Here is an 18,028-nt window from a genome sequence, read left to right on the forward strand (position 1 = left end):
GAAAACTGTCTGGGGTTTTTTCAACAGTTTCAGGATCTTTTTGATGAGCTGAATCCAAATCATGTTAGTTTTTCTCAATCAAGTCGACTTTCTGAGCTATGGAGCAACATGAGCATCAAAATGCAGGACTAGTTCACACATCTGGATCAGTTTCCTGAGAATCTGATCAATGAGTGAAAAGCAGGAGGAGAAATCAGGACAGAAAAGAGACGGAGAATTTAGCACATTGAAGATGTAATGATCAGTTCACATGTATTTACCCTGGTCAGTGTTTATTATTCGATTTACAGAAATCCAAGTTTGTAACATTTAATTACTGTTAGAAAACGATTTTTCATCCTAAAACCTTTTCTGGATTAGAAACATTAACGGAAATGAACTGATAATGTCACAAAAATGTCATCAATTTAGTCAGAAGATCTGATTTCTCTAAATAAAATTAGAATAAAAACTTGATTCATTTTTGGATTCAGCAGTCCTAAATAGTTCTAATTCAGTAGAAAAACACACAACTTCCAAAAAATATATTTTTTTAACCCAGTGTAAATATTCTAGCAGTTTTTCTCTTACGATCTGCTGTTGTTTGTGTTTGTTCTTTATTTATTTCCTTTCTGTTCATGTCTGGGTTGTTCATTAATGTTAAGGTCTTGTTGTACTTTACTGTGTCATATATTTGTTTTTTTACTTATTTCTTGTCTTCTGTTCTCTGTAAATTCTTGTTAGACTCTGTTTTCTTTAGGTTTTTAGATCCTTTATATTTCCACATTCCTCTGTGTTCATTAGACTCCTTCCATCAGTTTTTCTGCTCTCTGCGGTTTTTTTATTTTTATTTCTTTATTTAACCAGGTAAACCCCATTGAGATCCAGATCTCATTTTCAAGGGGGACCTGGGCAGAAGTCTACAGCGCACAGCAACCTGGTTACAAAACAAAATTGATTAATACATATACACAAATATAAAACAGTATAAAACAATTTAAAAACAGTGACACTGTTTAAAAGAATCACGTTGCCTGTTTTTAAGAATCGCTCGAAATAAATCCAGTAAAATCAATTCTGACATCTTGAGTTCAGACTGTAGCTGATTCCAGGCTGAAGGAGCATCGCACTGAAAGCTTGCTTTCCTTTTTCAGTTCGGTAACATGGAACATGCAAAAGAAAATTGTTGTTGGAGCGTAAAGAATGGAAATTAACAGATCTATGTAAAAGAGAGTTTAAATATGCTGGAGCCAAACCGAGTAGAGATTTATAGATCAGGATCATCAAGTGATTGTTTCTCCGTACGCTTAAAGGAGGCCATTCAGCTTCTCTTTGATTAAATTCACCTGGTTTCCATGTTACTCTCAGTATTTTAGCTCTTTTGTTTCCATTGTTCAGTTCTGGTTTCTTCCATTGTGGTGGTTCCAGTTCCATAAGTTTGGTTCTGGTCCTCCTACAAATCTCACTTGTTACATATTTATCTGTTCTGTAAAAAGAGTGGATCTGTAATTTATGTCAGTTTGTAATAAATCATCCTGTAGTGGCCGGTTAGTCTGTTACCTGAACCATAATAAGTTAGTTCAATATTTAAACATCTTTTATATAAACTATTTGTTCATTTCTTACTGTTTTGAGATTCCATGTTAGACTAAAACTCAGCAGTGACTTGAGGCCAACATTGTTCATAAAGAACCAAGACAAATGTTTTTATAAATATCTGCATTTTCCCCACATAGGATGAAATCTGGATATCAGGAGGTGAAAGAAATTAAATTCAGTTCAAATCAGTCTCTTTATACAGCACCAACATTTATGTTACAATTTTTACTAGTTAATCTAACCATCATTTAATCTGTAATTCTTGTCCAGACTTGGTTTGTTAATGTTCCACCAGCTGCTCTGATCCAACCCGGAACAATAAAAACTGGTTTTACTGGTTGACCTTTGACTAACAGCAGTGAACTTTCAGTTTGTTTTCAGTTTGTCGTCAGAAACAGTTTCAGAGAGTTTGGAGGAAATCACTTTTCAAAGACTTTGGTGTTTTTATTTTTAGGAAGATGAAGCTGTTTGCTGTGTTTTTGCTCCTACTTTACGGTAAGATCAGATATGCTGTATAAACCTACCAGACTCTGTGGCATTCAGGTTTTTCAGTTTCAGAACAGGTGATATAAACCAGGTAACTCATTTCTGAGTTAAGTCGATCCTGAGCAATACTGTTGCTGCTGTAATAGGCCAGCTGTGAAAAAGCTGCAATCCAGAATCTTCTCCTATAAACAAATCAATGGAAGAGTTAGCAGCAGCTATCAGAGGCTAACAGCTCAACTTTCAAATCTGGAACATCTTCTGAGCTCTGGTTTGAGCATCAGTGACGTTTGATAAAGTTGCATCTCAACCTTGGAGCTCAGCTGGTCGGCTGCTTGTCTTCTTCTCTGGTAATCAGTGTCAGTTTCTGACAGCAGCTTTCATGATCTGGCATTTGAATTGGAAACTTGTTGGGTTTCAAAGTAAAGTCTCTTTATCTGCATACAGAAAAGAGGAGGTGGGGCGTAAAGTTCAGGTGATAAAGTTGGTTAGGAAGCTGTTCATCTTCTTGGTTGTAACATGGCTACAGTTATAAAAGCTTCCATCACATCAGAACTTCTGTCTGAAACTTTAACCTGCTGCAGAAAGTGGGTTGATGCAGTGGATTATGGGATATATAGTCCTTACATGCCTGATGACCCAACAATGTTATCAACATGATACTTCCTGAAAGTCGAGGTAGAAACTAAATTTTACAGTAGAGTTGATTGTTACAATTGAAAAAGGCAACATTGTTACCAGGTGAGTCTGTTCTCTCTGCCTCTGGTCTCTAACAATATATATACTATTCACATAAAGAACTGCAGTGAGATGAATTTAACTTGAGCTGAAATTGTAAAAGTGATGCTTTTTTATTTCAATCACTGGAGTTTTTGTTATTCCTTCATAACACTGCAGAATAGAAATACAGAAAACTGGGAGTAAGTTGTGATTCTTTGGTTATTAAATGGCCAAAAGATAAATATTTAGGATTAAATTTGTATTTATTTTAACACACTGATTTAAAACATGTATTTTATTTATTTATCATTCCAGCCTCTGAAGATGTGTTGACTGTAAAAGTGGAGGTTGACGACTGGGAACCGTCTGTTGTTCTGCCCTGTCAGTACAGTAAAGTATTAGAAGATATTGTTACAGTGAAATGGAGCCGATTGGATCTTAACCCCAACATTGTCCATCAACGTCAAGAAGCAGACGACCTGCGAGGACAAAATGAGATTTTCAAAGAACGAACATCAATGAGACTTGAAGCTCTAGACTCTGGTGATTTCAGCCTCACTCTGACTGAACCTCAAGTTTCTGACAGCGGGGTCTACATCTGCAGCCTGGATCAGGAAACAGAAGAAATTATGGTGTCAGATGTTCAGCTGAATGTTACAGGTTAGCAACTTACACACACACACACATCATATTGCAGAAAGTATTGAGTCATGACCCCGATTATTGAACTTTGGTGTTAAAATATGTAGAAAACGTCTCATTGACGACTCTAGACCAACGTTTTGCTGTGGTGTACCAAACCTTTTTTCCTTCTCAGCACTCAAGTTCATTTTTAACTGCATTGCCTTTAATATTATAGTTTGAATGTTTATATTAACAATCACTTTCCATAAAGGTGATAGACTTATAAGTGATTAATTATTAATGTAGTGAACAAAGTTACTCACTTGAAGCAGAATTGTACAAGACAGATAACATAGTGAAAAAGTATTTGAAGTTTTTCATTGAGCTGAAATTTAAACTTAAAAACATCTAAAGATAAATTAAATGATCAAAGAAAACCAGAATTATAAATTCTTTTAAGGGCTAAACATCTAATGAACATCTGAAAACAAACATAATAATAAAATTAAGCCATTTTTCTTTGGAAGAATTATTTCAGACTAACTTTTGTCTTTGCAGTGTGGTTGGTAACTTTAAAGTTTATCATAATTTTTCCCTCATCTGATGATCTGTTGACTGCAGCTGGAAGGCAGCAGGAAGAAGGAACATAAAGCATGTATCACAATATGTAATGTGTTTAATAGATGCATTGTACTTCTGCTTTGTTTCAATTTAAAAAGCTTCAGAATCACAAATGCATTAATGTCAACCCGTTTTTTCCACAATCTGTACAGTAAATTCACTTCATTATATTATTGGCTTTGCTGTAGTTCACCGTAATAATTAAACACTGACTGATGTTTTCAATTCTTTATTTAAATTAACTGTAATTTTGCATGTACAGCTTTTGATAACAAATTCATGATTAGAATATTAAATTAGACCAATGGAAACATTTGAAAAACAGAAACGGGATTAATAAAAAACTATGTTTAATACCTGCTTACAAGACAAGAAAGTTTGTTTAAAAGACTGTCATGTTTTCTAACTAGACAAGAAAGTTTAACTGGAACTAATATTCTAATTTATTGAATATAAACCTGTGTGTTCAGGGTTATCTTCTCAAGTTAATTATTTTGGCTACAATCTTTATGTATTTAGGATTTATTCTTTGGTTTCTTGATAGATGTTAAAAGATAAGATTAAAAATTATGTATATTTAATGGACAATAAAGTATCTGACCTTTTATTAGCTTTCTGTATATGAATTTGATTTTTTCTTTTTTTTTTGTAAGTTGCCCTGAAAGAAATTTATTATCAATTAACATTAAATAAATAACTTTGCTAACTATATATTTCTATGTAAACCTTTTTTTTTTTTTTTGCTATTTAATGCTTTTTTTCAAGGTACTTTATGTAGGAGACATGCAACAAACAATGACATTAAGAACATACTAATGAAGATTTTTTACAACTTTTAAAGACAATTATATCCTAATTTTTAAAGGAAACTCTGGGATATGTTAACATATTCTTCAACCGATCATATTTTTCAGACAAAAACAAAACTGCACAAATCTCTAAGATCTGCTTGGTCTTAATTTTTCTCCATAGAAAAGTTTCCAACTTGGGTCAAAGTTCTGCTGGTTCTGCTGGTTCTTCTTGTTTCTGGAGGCCTTTTATTTCATTTCCGACATTATTTCATATCAGGTAAGTTAATTTTACAACAGAATCAATAGAAATGTTTAACATGCTGATATTTTTAGTTTTCCTCAGACACATTGTGACCATTTCAGACAACGAATATGAGCTGATACAGAGAAAGTGAAGATGGTTTAAATGATTTGATGGAAATTATTCTAAAATTATGGGTTGGATTGAACAACATGTTGAGTTTCCAGGCTTCATATGTGTTTTGGTCTCTTCTTGTTTTCTTTTATTGTTTCTGTAGTATTGTTCATGTGAGAAAGTGGCTCATTATGTTACTTACAGCTTTTTATACTATAACACAGGATGCAGTTTCTAGATCAGTGATTCTTAACCTTTTTTGAGCTATTGAACCCACCAATTTCATATGTCCACTCACTGAACCCTTCTTTGGTAATAAATAAATATGATTTTTATTTTTATTTATTTTTTCAAAAAAATAATTGCTCTGCTGAATGTCAATGATTTCGTCAAGGTATTCATCATTGACATCCGCTGTCTCAACAGCAAACATAAATGGCTGTCTCACCCACGCTGGATAGGACTCTCTTGGAGGGAAATATCCGTCGAGAGACTTTGCAAGCTCATTTAAGTGTGTGGCAAATTTTTGCTTTAGTTCCATGGATACAGAAACATATCAGATTCCAGGCACATCTTCAATCTTACACAGTCATTCAAAAGGGGAAATATTGGCAAGTTATTGTTCTCTGTTTGTCGTTTCCATAACAGCAGATTTTTTTTGAAAAGCCATCAGACCTCTTCTGCTTGCATGATGTTGACACCACCACCCTGCGTTTGCTGATTGAGATTATTGAGCTGCAAATATATCAGCCATGTAAGCTAAAATCCCAATGAATTCAGGATTTTTGAAGCAATCTGCATAACGATGTTGCTGCTCTTGCAAAAACAGGGCTAATTCCACACGCATGGCAAAAACATGATTCAGCACATGTTCCCGGGATAACCACTGAACATTAAAATGGTACAGGAGTACCTCGAATTCAAAGCCCATTTCTTTTCACAGCTCACTGAAGATGTGATGCCTCAGAGCACTAATTTGCACATAGTTCACACATTCCACCACCGTTTTTAATACTGCTGCCATTTTTGGAGGCGAGGTTTTAGTTGCCAATGCATGCCTGTGTAGAATAAAATGTGTAACAATGATGTGTGGTGCATCGGCTTTCCAGACTTTCTTCCCAGCATGACTGGAGCTCCGTCCGTACAAACTGCAGAAACCATATCCCCATGAAAGATTAATGTCTCTGAAGAAGTCATCCACAAGCTTCTTGACATCAGCTGCCTTAGTTGTTGTTGTAAGAGGCTTACAAAATAAACAATCTTCTTTTATCATGTCTTCTTTCACATAGCGCACAAAAACAGGAAGCTAGCTTAGGTTAGAAACATCTGGTCTCATCAAGTTGAAGGCTGAATTTTGCCTGACTTGAAAATAGATCTGCAACTATTTGAGCCAAGATGTCTTTACTCATGTTCTTTATTCTGTCGCTGATGGTGTCATTTGAAAGAGGAATTTGGGACAATTTACCTTTGACCACTGTTCAGAGTAGCAGATTTGTCATCTTATCACAGCTGGTTTTATGAGTGTTTCACCCTGCTGTGTTATCAAGTAAGCAACTTCGTACGAGCAGGCAGAGTGGCCCTTTCATCGAATCTGGATCGTTTCACCTTGAATTCAGCTATCGTTGTGTTCTTGTATTCCCCTCCATGCAGCTTCATGAAGTGTTCCTTTAGTTTTGCCGGTGCAAGACTAGAGTTGCTCAACTTGGCATTGCATATCATGCAGAGAGGACGCTGACTCCCATCCTGTTCCGTGACACACTTGAATCCATGTTGTACATATTTGTTGAGGATTTGACCTCTGTTGCTGGATTTTCTTAACTGATCACGATAGGGCTTCGGTCAGAAAGCAGGCTGGTCATCAGGGTGTTTAAATGGTTTACTGAAGAATTACTGACAGGACGGTGCAAATAAATTGAAGCAGTTTCTGAAAATACAATAATAATACAGATTCAAATTACCATTTAAAAATTAACATCATTGAGCAAACAAACCTTAAATATCAGCATTAATTCCTTTCTAAAGCACTGTTTAAATTTGAATGATGCAGAACAACATCTGGAATCAGTCTATTTCCAACTGCCCAAATCTCAAGACCAACAGCCAAATACAAAGATAGTTTCAACACTAAATTCCAACCATTAAGAGCAAAACAGACATTCAAAAACTATAGAACACACTTGTAACTAAATAAGTGTTGTCAGAAGTGACAACCAACATCCACCCATTCATGACACATGACTAACACCACGACTTACATCATCAATGACTGTGGCAACAGCCTCAACAGTAAACAACAAACAAATCAACTGAATGTCAAGAAGAAGAAATAAACGGAACAAACCTCCTTCCAATAAAAGGAACCACTTCAAAATAAAAGCATAGACATGAGTCATTGAAGTACTTGAAGAATTAATAACAATATTCGTCCAACCACCTTTTTTTGCTTGACATATCTGGTGTATTAAAATATTAAGGAAAAAAACCGCACAATGTACAACTACGCCAGCCATTGACGACTGCACGCACTAAATTCCCCACAGCCAATCACGTGATCTTCTGCACTGTAGAGGATGACTCTGCAGCCATCACTTGCTGCAGGGCCTAGCAAGGTGTGTCATCATGACTTTACACAAGTGTGTCTTTACCTCCGCGACAGAGGCTCCATCGAACCCCTGAGACTGACTCAACGAACCCCTGGGGTTCGATTGAACCCAGGTTAAGAACCACTGGTCTAGATGAAGGTTGTTATTAAAAAGGGAGAAAAAAATCCAAACCCACCAGGCTCTGTGTGAAAAACTGTCTAAAACACACAAATCACATCTACGGAGCCCCTAAGGGGACATGGAGAAAAAAAAAGGGAAAGAATTCCCGACTTATTATCTCGAGATCCCGACTTAATTCATCAATAACCAGCTACAGTCCTCTGGACATTAATGAATTCTACCAAAACTGCCAAGTAGGAAAAGGACTTGCGCCGAAGGAGTCCCCATGCTCTGAAAACTCTCTTCAGATGTCTCTCACTAATACAAAATCCATGTCTGCTGTCAAGCACTGATTTAATGTGTTTATATTCAAGCCCAAGCTCAAAATAAAAATCTGTATATCTACCCCATGGGTGGGTGTCCTCCATCACTGTGATTAGGTCGTTATGTACTGATGTCGGGATCTCGAGATAATAAGTCGGGATCTCGAGATCTCGACTTAGTTTCTCGGGATCTCGAGATAATAAGTCGGGATTTCTTTCCTTTTTTTTCTCTCTCTCCATGTCCCCTTAGGGGCTCCATACAAATCCACTTCTGGATAACTAAAGATCAACAAAGTGAAAACTTTGGCATAGTCTACTCAAAGTCCTGACTTGAATCACATTGAGATGACCTTAAAAAGACCGTTCATGATTGAAAATCCTCCAATGTAGCTGAAATAGAACAATTCTTCAGACATGAGTGACAAGAATTCCTCCTCAGCTGGAAAAGAGTCACTAATTTATCACAAAAAACTTGATAAAAGTTGTTGCTGCTCAGGTTGGGCCAATCAGTTATCAGGTTTAGGGATCAATCACTTTTTCACACAGGGAGATGTAGGTTTGGATTTTTCCCGTAATAAAAACCTTGATTTAAAACCTGCAGCTTGTATTTACTTGTTTAGCCTCTAACTAATATTTAATTGGTTTGATGTTCTGACGGGCGGCAGCCGAGGGTGGGGACTCTGGGGGTCTGATCCTCGGCTGCAGAAGATGGCTCTTGGGACGTGGAACGTCACCTCTCTGGTGGAGAAGGAACCGGAGCTAGTGTGCGAGGCTGAGAGGTCCCGGCTAGAAATAGTAGGCCTCACCTCAACACATGGCTCTGGTTCTGGAACCAGTCTCCTTGAGAGGGGCTGGACGTACTTCCACTCTGGAGTTGCCCACGGTGAGAGCCGCCGGCAGGAGTGGGCATACTTGTTACCCCACATCTTGGCGCCTGTACATTGGGGTTTACCCCGGTGAACGAGAGGGTAGCCTATCTCCGCCTGCGGGTGGGGGGACGGGTTCTGACTGTTGTCTGTGCTTACGGGCCAAACAGCAGTTCAGATTACCCACCCTTCTTGGAGTCCTTAGAGGGGGTACTGGAGGGTGCCCCTCCTGGGGACTCCCTTGTTCTGCTGGGGGACTTCAACGCTCATGTGGGCAATGACAGTGAGACCTGGAGGGGCGTGGTTGGGAGGAACGGCCCCATCGATCTGAACCCGAGTGGTGTTCTGTTGTTGGACTTCTGTGCTCATCATGGATTGTCCATCACGAACACCATGTTCAGGCATAAGGGCATCCATATGTGCACTTGGTACCAGGACACCCTAGGCCGCAGTTCGATGATTGATTTTGTCATCATTTCATTGGATCTGCGACCGTATGTCTTGGACACTCGGGTGAAGGGAGGTGCGGTGCTGTCCACTGACCACTACCTGGTGGTGAGTTGGCTCCGGTGGTGGGGGAGGAAGCCGGTCAGACCAGGCAGGCCCAAACGCGTAGTGAGGGTCTGCTGGAAACGTCTGGCGGAGTCCCCTGTGAGACGAAGCTTTAACTCCCATCTCCGGCAGAACTTCGAATGTGTTCCGGGGGAGGTGGGAGACATCGAGTCTGAATGGACCGTGTTCCGTACCTCCATTGCCAAGGCGACTTATCGGAGCTGCAGCCGCAAGGTTGTTGGTGCCTGTCGCAGCGGCAACCCTCGAACGCGTTGGTGGACACCTTCGGTGAGGGATGCTGTCAAGCTGAAGGAGTCCTATCAGACCTTTTTGGCCTGTTGTCCTCCGGAAGCAGCTGATGGGTACTGGTGAGCGAAGCGGCATGCGACTCGGTGGTCGCTGAGGCAAAAACTCGGGCGTGGGAGGAGTTTGGAGAGGCCATGGAGAAAGACTTCAAGGCGATTCTGGTCGACCATCCGGCGTCTCAAGAGGGGGAAGCAGTGCAGCACCAACACTGTTTATAGTGGGGATGGTGTGCTGCTGACCTCAACTCGGGACGTTGTGGGCCGGTGGGCAGAATACTTCGAAGACCTCCTCAATCCCACCAACATGCCTTCTGCTGAGGAAGCTGAGCCTGGGGACTTTGGGTTGGGCTCTCCAATCTCTGGGGACGAGGTCGCCGAGGTTGTCATAAAGCTCCTCGGTGGCAGGGCCCCGGGGGTGGATGAGATCCGCCCGGAGTTCCTTAAGACTCTGGATGTTGTAGGGTTGTGTTGGCTCACGCGACTCTGCAATATCGCATGAACATTGGGGGCAGTTCCTCTGGATTGGCAGACTGGGGTGGTGGTCCCCCTGTTTAAAAAGGGGGACGGGAGGGTGTGCTTCAATTACAGGGCGGTCACACTCTTAAGCCTCCCTGGTAAGATCTATTCAGGGGTCCTGGAGAGGAGGGTCGAACCTCGGATTCAGCAAAAGCAGTGTGGTTTTCGTCCTGGTCGTGGAACACTGGACCAGCTCTACACCCTCAGCAGGGTCCTGGAGGGAGCATGGGAGTTCGCCCAACCGGTCTACGTGTGTTTTGTGGACTTGGAGAAGGCAACCGTGTCCCCAGGGGAGCCTTGTGGGGGGTTCTCCGGGAGTTTAGGGTACCGGGCCCTTTGATACGGGCTGTCAGGTCCCTATATGACCAGTGTCAGAGTCTGGTCCACATTGCCGGCAGTAAGTCGGGCTCATTTCCGGTGAGAGTTGGACTCCGCCAAGGCTGCCCTTTGTCACCGATTCTGTTCATTACTTTCATGGCCAGAATTTCTAGGCGCAGCCGAGGTGTTGAGGGGATCCTTTGGTGGCCTTGGGATCGCATCTCTGCTTTTTGTGGATGATGTGGTCCTGTTGGCTTCATCAGATTGTGATCTGCAGCTCTCGCCTGAGCGGTTCGCGGCCAAGTGCGAAGCTACCGGGATGAGGCTCAGTGCCTCCAAATCCGAGGCCATGGTCTTGAGCCGGAAAAGGGTAGAGTGCCTTCTCTGGGTCAGGGGGGTCGTCCTGCCTCAAGTGGAGGAGTTTAAGTATCTGGAGATCTTGTTCACGAATGGGGGAAGAAGGGAGCAGGAGATTGACGGGCGGATTGGGGCAGCATCTGCCATGAAGCAGGCGCTGTACCTGTAGGCGCTGTACCTGTCCGTCGTGGTGAAGAGAGAGCTGAGTCAAAAAGCGAAGCTCTCGATTTACCGGTCGATCTACGTTCCCACCCTCATCTATGGTCATGAGCTTTGAGTCATGACCGAAACAACGAAATCCCGGATACAAGCGACCGAAATGGGTTTCCTCCACAGGGTGGCTGGGCTCTCCCTTAGAGATAGGATGAGAAGCTCGGTAATCCAGGAGGGACTCAGAGTAGAGCCACTGCTCCTCCACGTCGAGAGGAGCCAGTTGAGGTGGCTCGGGCATCTGGTAAGGATGCCTCCTGGATGCCTCCCTGGGGAGGTGTTCCGGGCACGTCCCACCGGGAGGAGGCCCCTGGGGAAGACCCAGGACACGCTGGAGGGACTATGTCTCTCAGCTGGCCTGGGAACGCCTTGAGATTCCCCCGGAGGAGCTGGAAGAAGTGGCTGGGGAGGGAAGTCTGGGCCTCCCTTCTGAAGCTGCTGCCCCCGCGACCCGACCCCGGATAAGCGGAAGAAAATCGATGGATGGATGGATGGATGGATGGATGGATGGATGGATGTTCTGAAACATTTGCAAAAACAAAAGAATGAAATCAGGAAACAAGCAAACATTTTCGTACCACTATACTGTTGTGGCTGAACAAGAACACAAAGAATAAAAATCATCTCTACTTTGTTGAACCATATTTCTCTGATGCTACAGCAATAAGACTTTTGAAGAAACGTCTCTGCCAGCTTTGCTCATTTGTATTCGTCCTTGCTAAAGAGCAAAGTTCACTCTGGATGGACAGAGTCTGTAAACAGTAATTAATGACACTGTGCCACAGAATCCAAGCTGGGTTTAGAATAAACCTTTGACTAGCTCATTCTTACAGATGAATCTGCTTTGATACAAAACATCACATTGTAGTTGTAGCTTTAGGTTCAGGGTCGTTGTGCGGGAAGATGGATGTTCACTCCAGTGTCGTTCTCAGCCTCTGACAGGTTTCCTTCCAGGATTGCCCTGCATTTAGTTTCATCCATCTTCCCATCATGTATAACCAGAAACTGTCACTGCTGGAGGAAAGTCTTCATCCTTTTCTTTCTCTTTCTTTCCTGTTCCCTTCGATCCTCCATCTAATCCCCTTCTGGATTCTGAGATTATATTCCAGTTGTTGCAGGTCAAAACTGACATTAATCCAAAATTTCATTTAAATATGAAACCTGCACAGCAACCCAGCTGCAGACCAACAACCTTTTCTCTGTAAGACCAACTGAGTGAGTCTGATTTGTAAGGATGATGGGCTGCAGTACAAGATCATCAAGTGAAACAAAGATTAAATAATTACTAACAATCAAATCTTCAATGTGAGATATTTCCAAATTAATCTCCCTAAAGGAAAGGAAATGTTTAAGCTTTGTAAGACTGACAAAGTTTAATAAAACCACAAACTCTGTTAAGTTATCAGAACCAGAATTCTGATCAGTTTCTGTCTGTCCTGCTGAATATTCCTGCTGTCTCCTCTAATTGAAACTCTTCTCAGCTTTGGATCCATCAGCAAACTGTTTTTCTCTCCAGTCAGTAAAAAACAACAGTAATGTAGTTTATCTGTTGGTTAAAAACCAGAAACATATCAATGATTTCTCTTGATAAACAACCATGTGGATGATAGTGAATCTTTTCTTCTGAGTCTTTGAGAGGAAGTTTAGATCACATGGATCCTCTGTCAGCATCTGGTCACTAAATCCTGAGCTCCACTTTGTGACTGAGGTGTTTTTCTCCTGGATTATCACTGAGGCTCCATCACTGTGAACATCAACATCATCAATTCTGCTGCTGTCAGTGCAGCTCATCTGTTTGTTTCTCAGTCTACAGGGTGGAGGTGGATTCAGGAGAGGAGTCTGTTCTGCTGCCATTTAAAACTGCAGTCCGTCTGCCTGAAAGAGTCACAGTAAAGTGGACGGAAAAAACAGGCAGGATTGTTCACAGGCATCAGGGGGAGTCGAATAGTTTATTAAGGACTGAACAACAACTATGGCGTTACGAAGACAGAACAGAGATGAAGCCAAAATTTAAATCTGGAGACTTGAGTTTGATCTTGAAGGATCCCACAGACAGAGACACAGGAACCTACACCTGCACCGTCTACAGAAGGGACAAAGTCCTGACCATGAAACAGGTGGTGCTTAATGTCAAAGGTCAGTACTGTCATAAAATTAGAATATCATGAAAAAGTTGATTTGTGTCAGAGTGACACTGGTATATTCTTTTCATCAATTACACACAGATTGATATATTTCAAATATATATTTGCTCACTAACATTAATGGTCATTTTTATTGCTTGTGAAAGAAAAATGTAGAACTGATTTTGAAATTGTATCAAATCCAATTTACAACTTGCTTAAATTCGCTGTCCAAGCTGCTGGACAGAGTCTCAACAGATGAACCTGACATATAAATTGTGATGTCATCAGCATACATCAGTGTTGTGGTGCACTGAAGGATAAAAGGCAGGTCATTGATGAAAACTGAAAACAACAAAGGTCCTCAGCAGCTGCCCTGTAGAACTACACATTGTAATTTCTTTATAGATAAAAACTGATATTAAAATTGAGTGCATGTTGCTCCAAAGTTATTCGGTGATTTGTAAACTAACAAAACTGGGGAGATGTGTTTTAGTAAAAATACTTGGAGCTGCTGTCTGATTGTTATTTTAGCCAGACCTGTGAGACACAAATTGCATTTATTTTTAATCAATGCAATTAAAAATAAATGTGGCTTGTAAGCTGGAAAAACCCCTAAATCTCCCCCTCTAACTTGAACGATGAACCTACTACTTCTATTCCACTGGGTAAACCTCCAACAGCCTCTCTCCTGCTAAACAGGTGAAAACAGATTATTAGACTCATTATTACTCCTCTCTGCACATCACCAACTGTTAGAAGATGTAAATGTTAGGAATTCAATCCATTCAGGAGAGACTGATTGAAAGTATTTTATCTTATTGCTGTGCTTTACTATTCAAACAAAGGAACACAAACTAAACACTTTATTTTATATAGTGGAATTATAAGAACAGTTTAACAAGAGAGACTTCATATCTTCAAAATATATAGAGGAATGAGCAGAGAATAAGTTTAAATATTCAACAAAATTCTTCAAATGAGAGACTCTTGTGATTCATAAAAATTTTGATGGTGCAGTGTGTAACTTTTATAATAAATATTTTTGTACATATTTGTTGAAACACTATTCCGTGACAGTATTGCATGAGAAAGATAATCTATTAAAAAATAAGCTCCTTGTGGAAGAGATTGATATATTCACAGATTGTCTCATAACAAACTCACAACATGGTGACAGTTTTAACAAGTGTATATTTTGATTACTTATCACAGTTGAATTCTCCAACTTTAAAGAACTGAAACAAATGTAGAAAAATATATCATTTGATTAAATTCAATAATAGAATAGAAAAGAGTATATTGTTCTATAGCACTTTTAGGTAGTGCGTTGTCTCTTTGAAAAGTAAGTAAAGCAATTATTAAAGCAACTAATTATTTTTGAAAATAAGTAATCACTATACTAACAGGATCAATTTCTTGGAGAAATTATCAGATATTAGTAGCTAATATCTTCCAACACTTACCAACACTTACCAACACTTCCTGCCAACCATTTTGTGTTTGTGCTGGGAGTTTACCTGAGCTGAACTCCAAACTCTAGGGAAATATAACACAATAAAAAATGTTTGTGTAATTTCAAAATTAATCACATTTTTTGCACAAAAATCCCTATTTTGAAAAAAACAAAACAAAAAAAACTACTTGTTTATCATTTAGTGGTTGTCGAAAACAGGTGTGTCCTTCTCCCTACCTCAAGTCTAAGACTTTTCACCCAGAATCTCACACTCATTCACATATTTATGTGTATAAAGAATAATTATTAATATTCGAGAATAACTTGTCAATGCATAAAGAGATGTTTAACAGTGAACAACTGCTCTTTTTTCACATTCCAACTTTCTTATAATTTTTGAACAGGTGGAGGAAGTTCTGCAACATGTGACTCATTTATTGTTGCAATAGACCTCGGGACTTCATACAGTGGGTATGCCTTTAGTTTAACAACAAGAGAGGAAAAAATTGATCCCATGTTACCAAGGTGGGGAAAAGAGTATGGATTTGACTCCCCAAAGACTCCAACCTGCATTTTGTTTAATGAAGATGAAACATGTCTGAGTTTTGGCTATGAAGCCAAAATGGCATACAAGGAAATGAGCAGAGAAGAAGCAAAGAAGCATTATCTCTTTGAAGACTTCAAGATGGCCCTCTACAGCAAAGTAAGTATGAACAATAATTTTTGACATTTAGTTAACGTTCCTTATTCTAGATTATGTGATGAAACCTTTCAATGTCAAGAATAGGAATGGAGATTGATCATTTGCTAAACATTATGCTTGAAATTATGTAGGATAGAAATGAAGAGTACAATCACTGCATATACACTGCTGTATCTAACATCTAAATAAAAATGTAATCAACAGAAACTCAGCAGTAATCTGAAGATTAAAGCTGCCAATGGAAAATCTATGAAAGCATTGAAGGTTTTCTCAGAATCCCTGAGATTTCTTAAAGAAGAAGCACTGAGAACAATCAGCAGAAACACAGAAGGGAAAATCTTCTTGGCCTCTGACTTCACCTGGGTCCTGACTGTTCCTGCCATCTGGGATCTTTCAGCTAAACAGTTCATGAGAGAAGCTGCAATGCAGGTAACATTGGGTTTTACAGAGACCAATAAAGTTCTGAAATGTTCAGAAGGATGAGAGTTTTTCTTTTTATAGGCAGGTATTGTAACAGAAGGAGATGAGGAAAAACTGGTGATGGCACTGGAACCAGAAGCTGCTTCAATCTGGTGTAAGAAGCTTCCATCTGAGGGTTTCATCTCTGAGAAGCACAATGAAGAGTCACTGGATCAGTCTGCAGGGACGCAGTACATCGTTGTCGACTGTGGAGGTAATGAGTCTGTGATTCTAACGAAATGTTATTGATTCATTCACAAAGATCATTACACAGGAGAATATATGAGAGGTTGTTGATATTGGTTGTGAACTAAACTTGAATACTGTAAATGTGATTCGTTGGATTATTAAACCATTCTTCTCTATTACTCCCTCTGTTTATTTAAGGAGGAACCATTGACATCACTGTTCATGAAGTCCTGGGTGGAGGAGCCCTGAGGGAGCGACACAAAGTCTCTGGAAATGATCTGGGAGGACAAAGTGTGGACAGAAAATTTAAGCAGTTTCTCAGAGGGATATTCCCTGAAGGAGTCTGGGATGAATTTGAACAAAACTTTCCCAATGGAGCTCAGAAAATTATGTATGATTTTACCTATCTAAAACAGGTTGAAAAAGATGTTCAGATCAGCTGCTCATTCACACTGGGATCATTAGTTAAAGAAAAATCAGACACAGGAAACATTAAGTCAGAACTTGGTGCTTCCTGGGATGGTGATTTCATCAAAATCTCAAGAGACAAAATGAGATCTTTCTATGATGAAAGTCTGCAGGGCATCACTGAGAATCTCCAGGAAATCTTTACCAGTGGTCTCAACATCAAGTACATTCTGTTAGTGGGTGGGTACGCTCAGAGTAAAGTGCTGCAGCAGCACATTACTGACCAGTTTGGACATCAGTGTAAAGTTCTGTGTCCTTTCAGAGCTCAGGAGGCGATTCTTAGAGGAGCTGTAGAGTTTGGAAGAAACCCAAATGTTGTGGCTTCTCGGAAAAGTTCCTATACTTATGGATTTGCTGTTTGTGAAAAGTTTGATGAGAGCAAACATAAGAAAGAAAAGAAATTTACAGCCAAAGGTGTGGAATGGAGTCGAGATATTTTCAGGAAACTGGTGGAAGAAGGTGAAGATCTTGGTTCAGAGGAGACAAGAGAGTTTCTTTGTTTTCCAGAAAGAGGTGATCAGAAACAGATGAAACTGAGATTCTTCCGCTCAGTAAGAAAACATCCAGTGTATGTAGATGAGTGGGGAGTGGAAGAGGTTGGTTCATTCATTGTAGACATGACTGGAGGCGGTAAAGTCAAACTGGAAATTGACTTTGGCTCCACAGAGATAACAGCTACAGGGACAAACCTGAAGAGTGGGAAGAAACAAACAGTAAAAATTGACTTCATGACTACAGACATGGAATGTGTCATTGATGGTTATGAAGAAGATGATGCTGTTAGTGTTGGAACAGAGCAATCAGGTCCTTTAGAGGGCGCTGATTAAAACACGCTGAGCCATAATAGTTCCCTTGATATTTTCTTTGAATTTTTCTGTGTGTTTATTTAGGTTTCGGTTTTCTGTTGAGTCTCAGTGTTGTCCCGTCTACCTCTTGATTGTCCCCAGCTGTCCCTTGTTTCTCCTGATTGTCTCCCTGTGTATTTAAACCCACCAGTGTTCCTTGTTGGGTCCTCATCTTGTCTTCCATCAAGTCTGTCATCTGTGTGTTGTTCTCAGTATCACCAATTGTGACCAGTTTTGAGCCTCTGCCTTCTGATGTAACTGTGCTGCCTGGACATTGGAATATTTGTGTGCTATTTATCATTAAAACCGTAATTTTCATAATTTCAACCTGGGTCCACTGCATTCTGCCTCACCACCTCTACCTCAGATCATGACAGAATGTGTCATTGATAATGATACAGAAGAGCTGCTTCACCTTCATCTTTAATGTCTTCATGTCTGAAAACAAGCTGCAGATTATCTGA

General features: G+C 40.1%; 1 protein-coding gene across 1 annotated transcript; it reads left to right on the top strand.

The window, feature by feature from the left end:
- The first annotated feature begins 1,937 nt into the window (after positions 1–1,937).
- Positions 1,938–17,891, top strand: LOC148160928 (heat shock 70 kDa protein 12A-like). Its single transcript, XM_088002623.1, has 8 exons — positions 1,938–2,073; positions 3,097–3,441; positions 4,999–5,094; positions 13,128–13,457; positions 15,305–15,603; positions 15,808–16,032; positions 16,105–16,276; positions 16,450–17,891. The coding sequence occupies exons 1-8, from the start codon at positions 2,037–2,039 to the stop codon at positions 17,544–17,546; spliced, it is 2,601 nt and encodes an 866-aa protein (XP_087858749.1). The 5' UTR covers positions 1,938–2,036; the 3' UTR covers positions 17,547–17,891.
- Positions 17,892–18,028: the final 137 nt, after the last annotated feature.

Source organism: Poecilia mexicana, unplaced genomic scaffold (genome assembly GCF_051168715.1).
Source record: "Poecilia mexicana isolate PSO_F unplaced genomic scaffold, ASM5116871v1 scaffold_2, whole genome shotgun sequence".
NCBI lineage: Eukaryota > Metazoa > Chordata > Actinopteri > Cyprinodontiformes > Poeciliidae > Poecilia > Poecilia mexicana.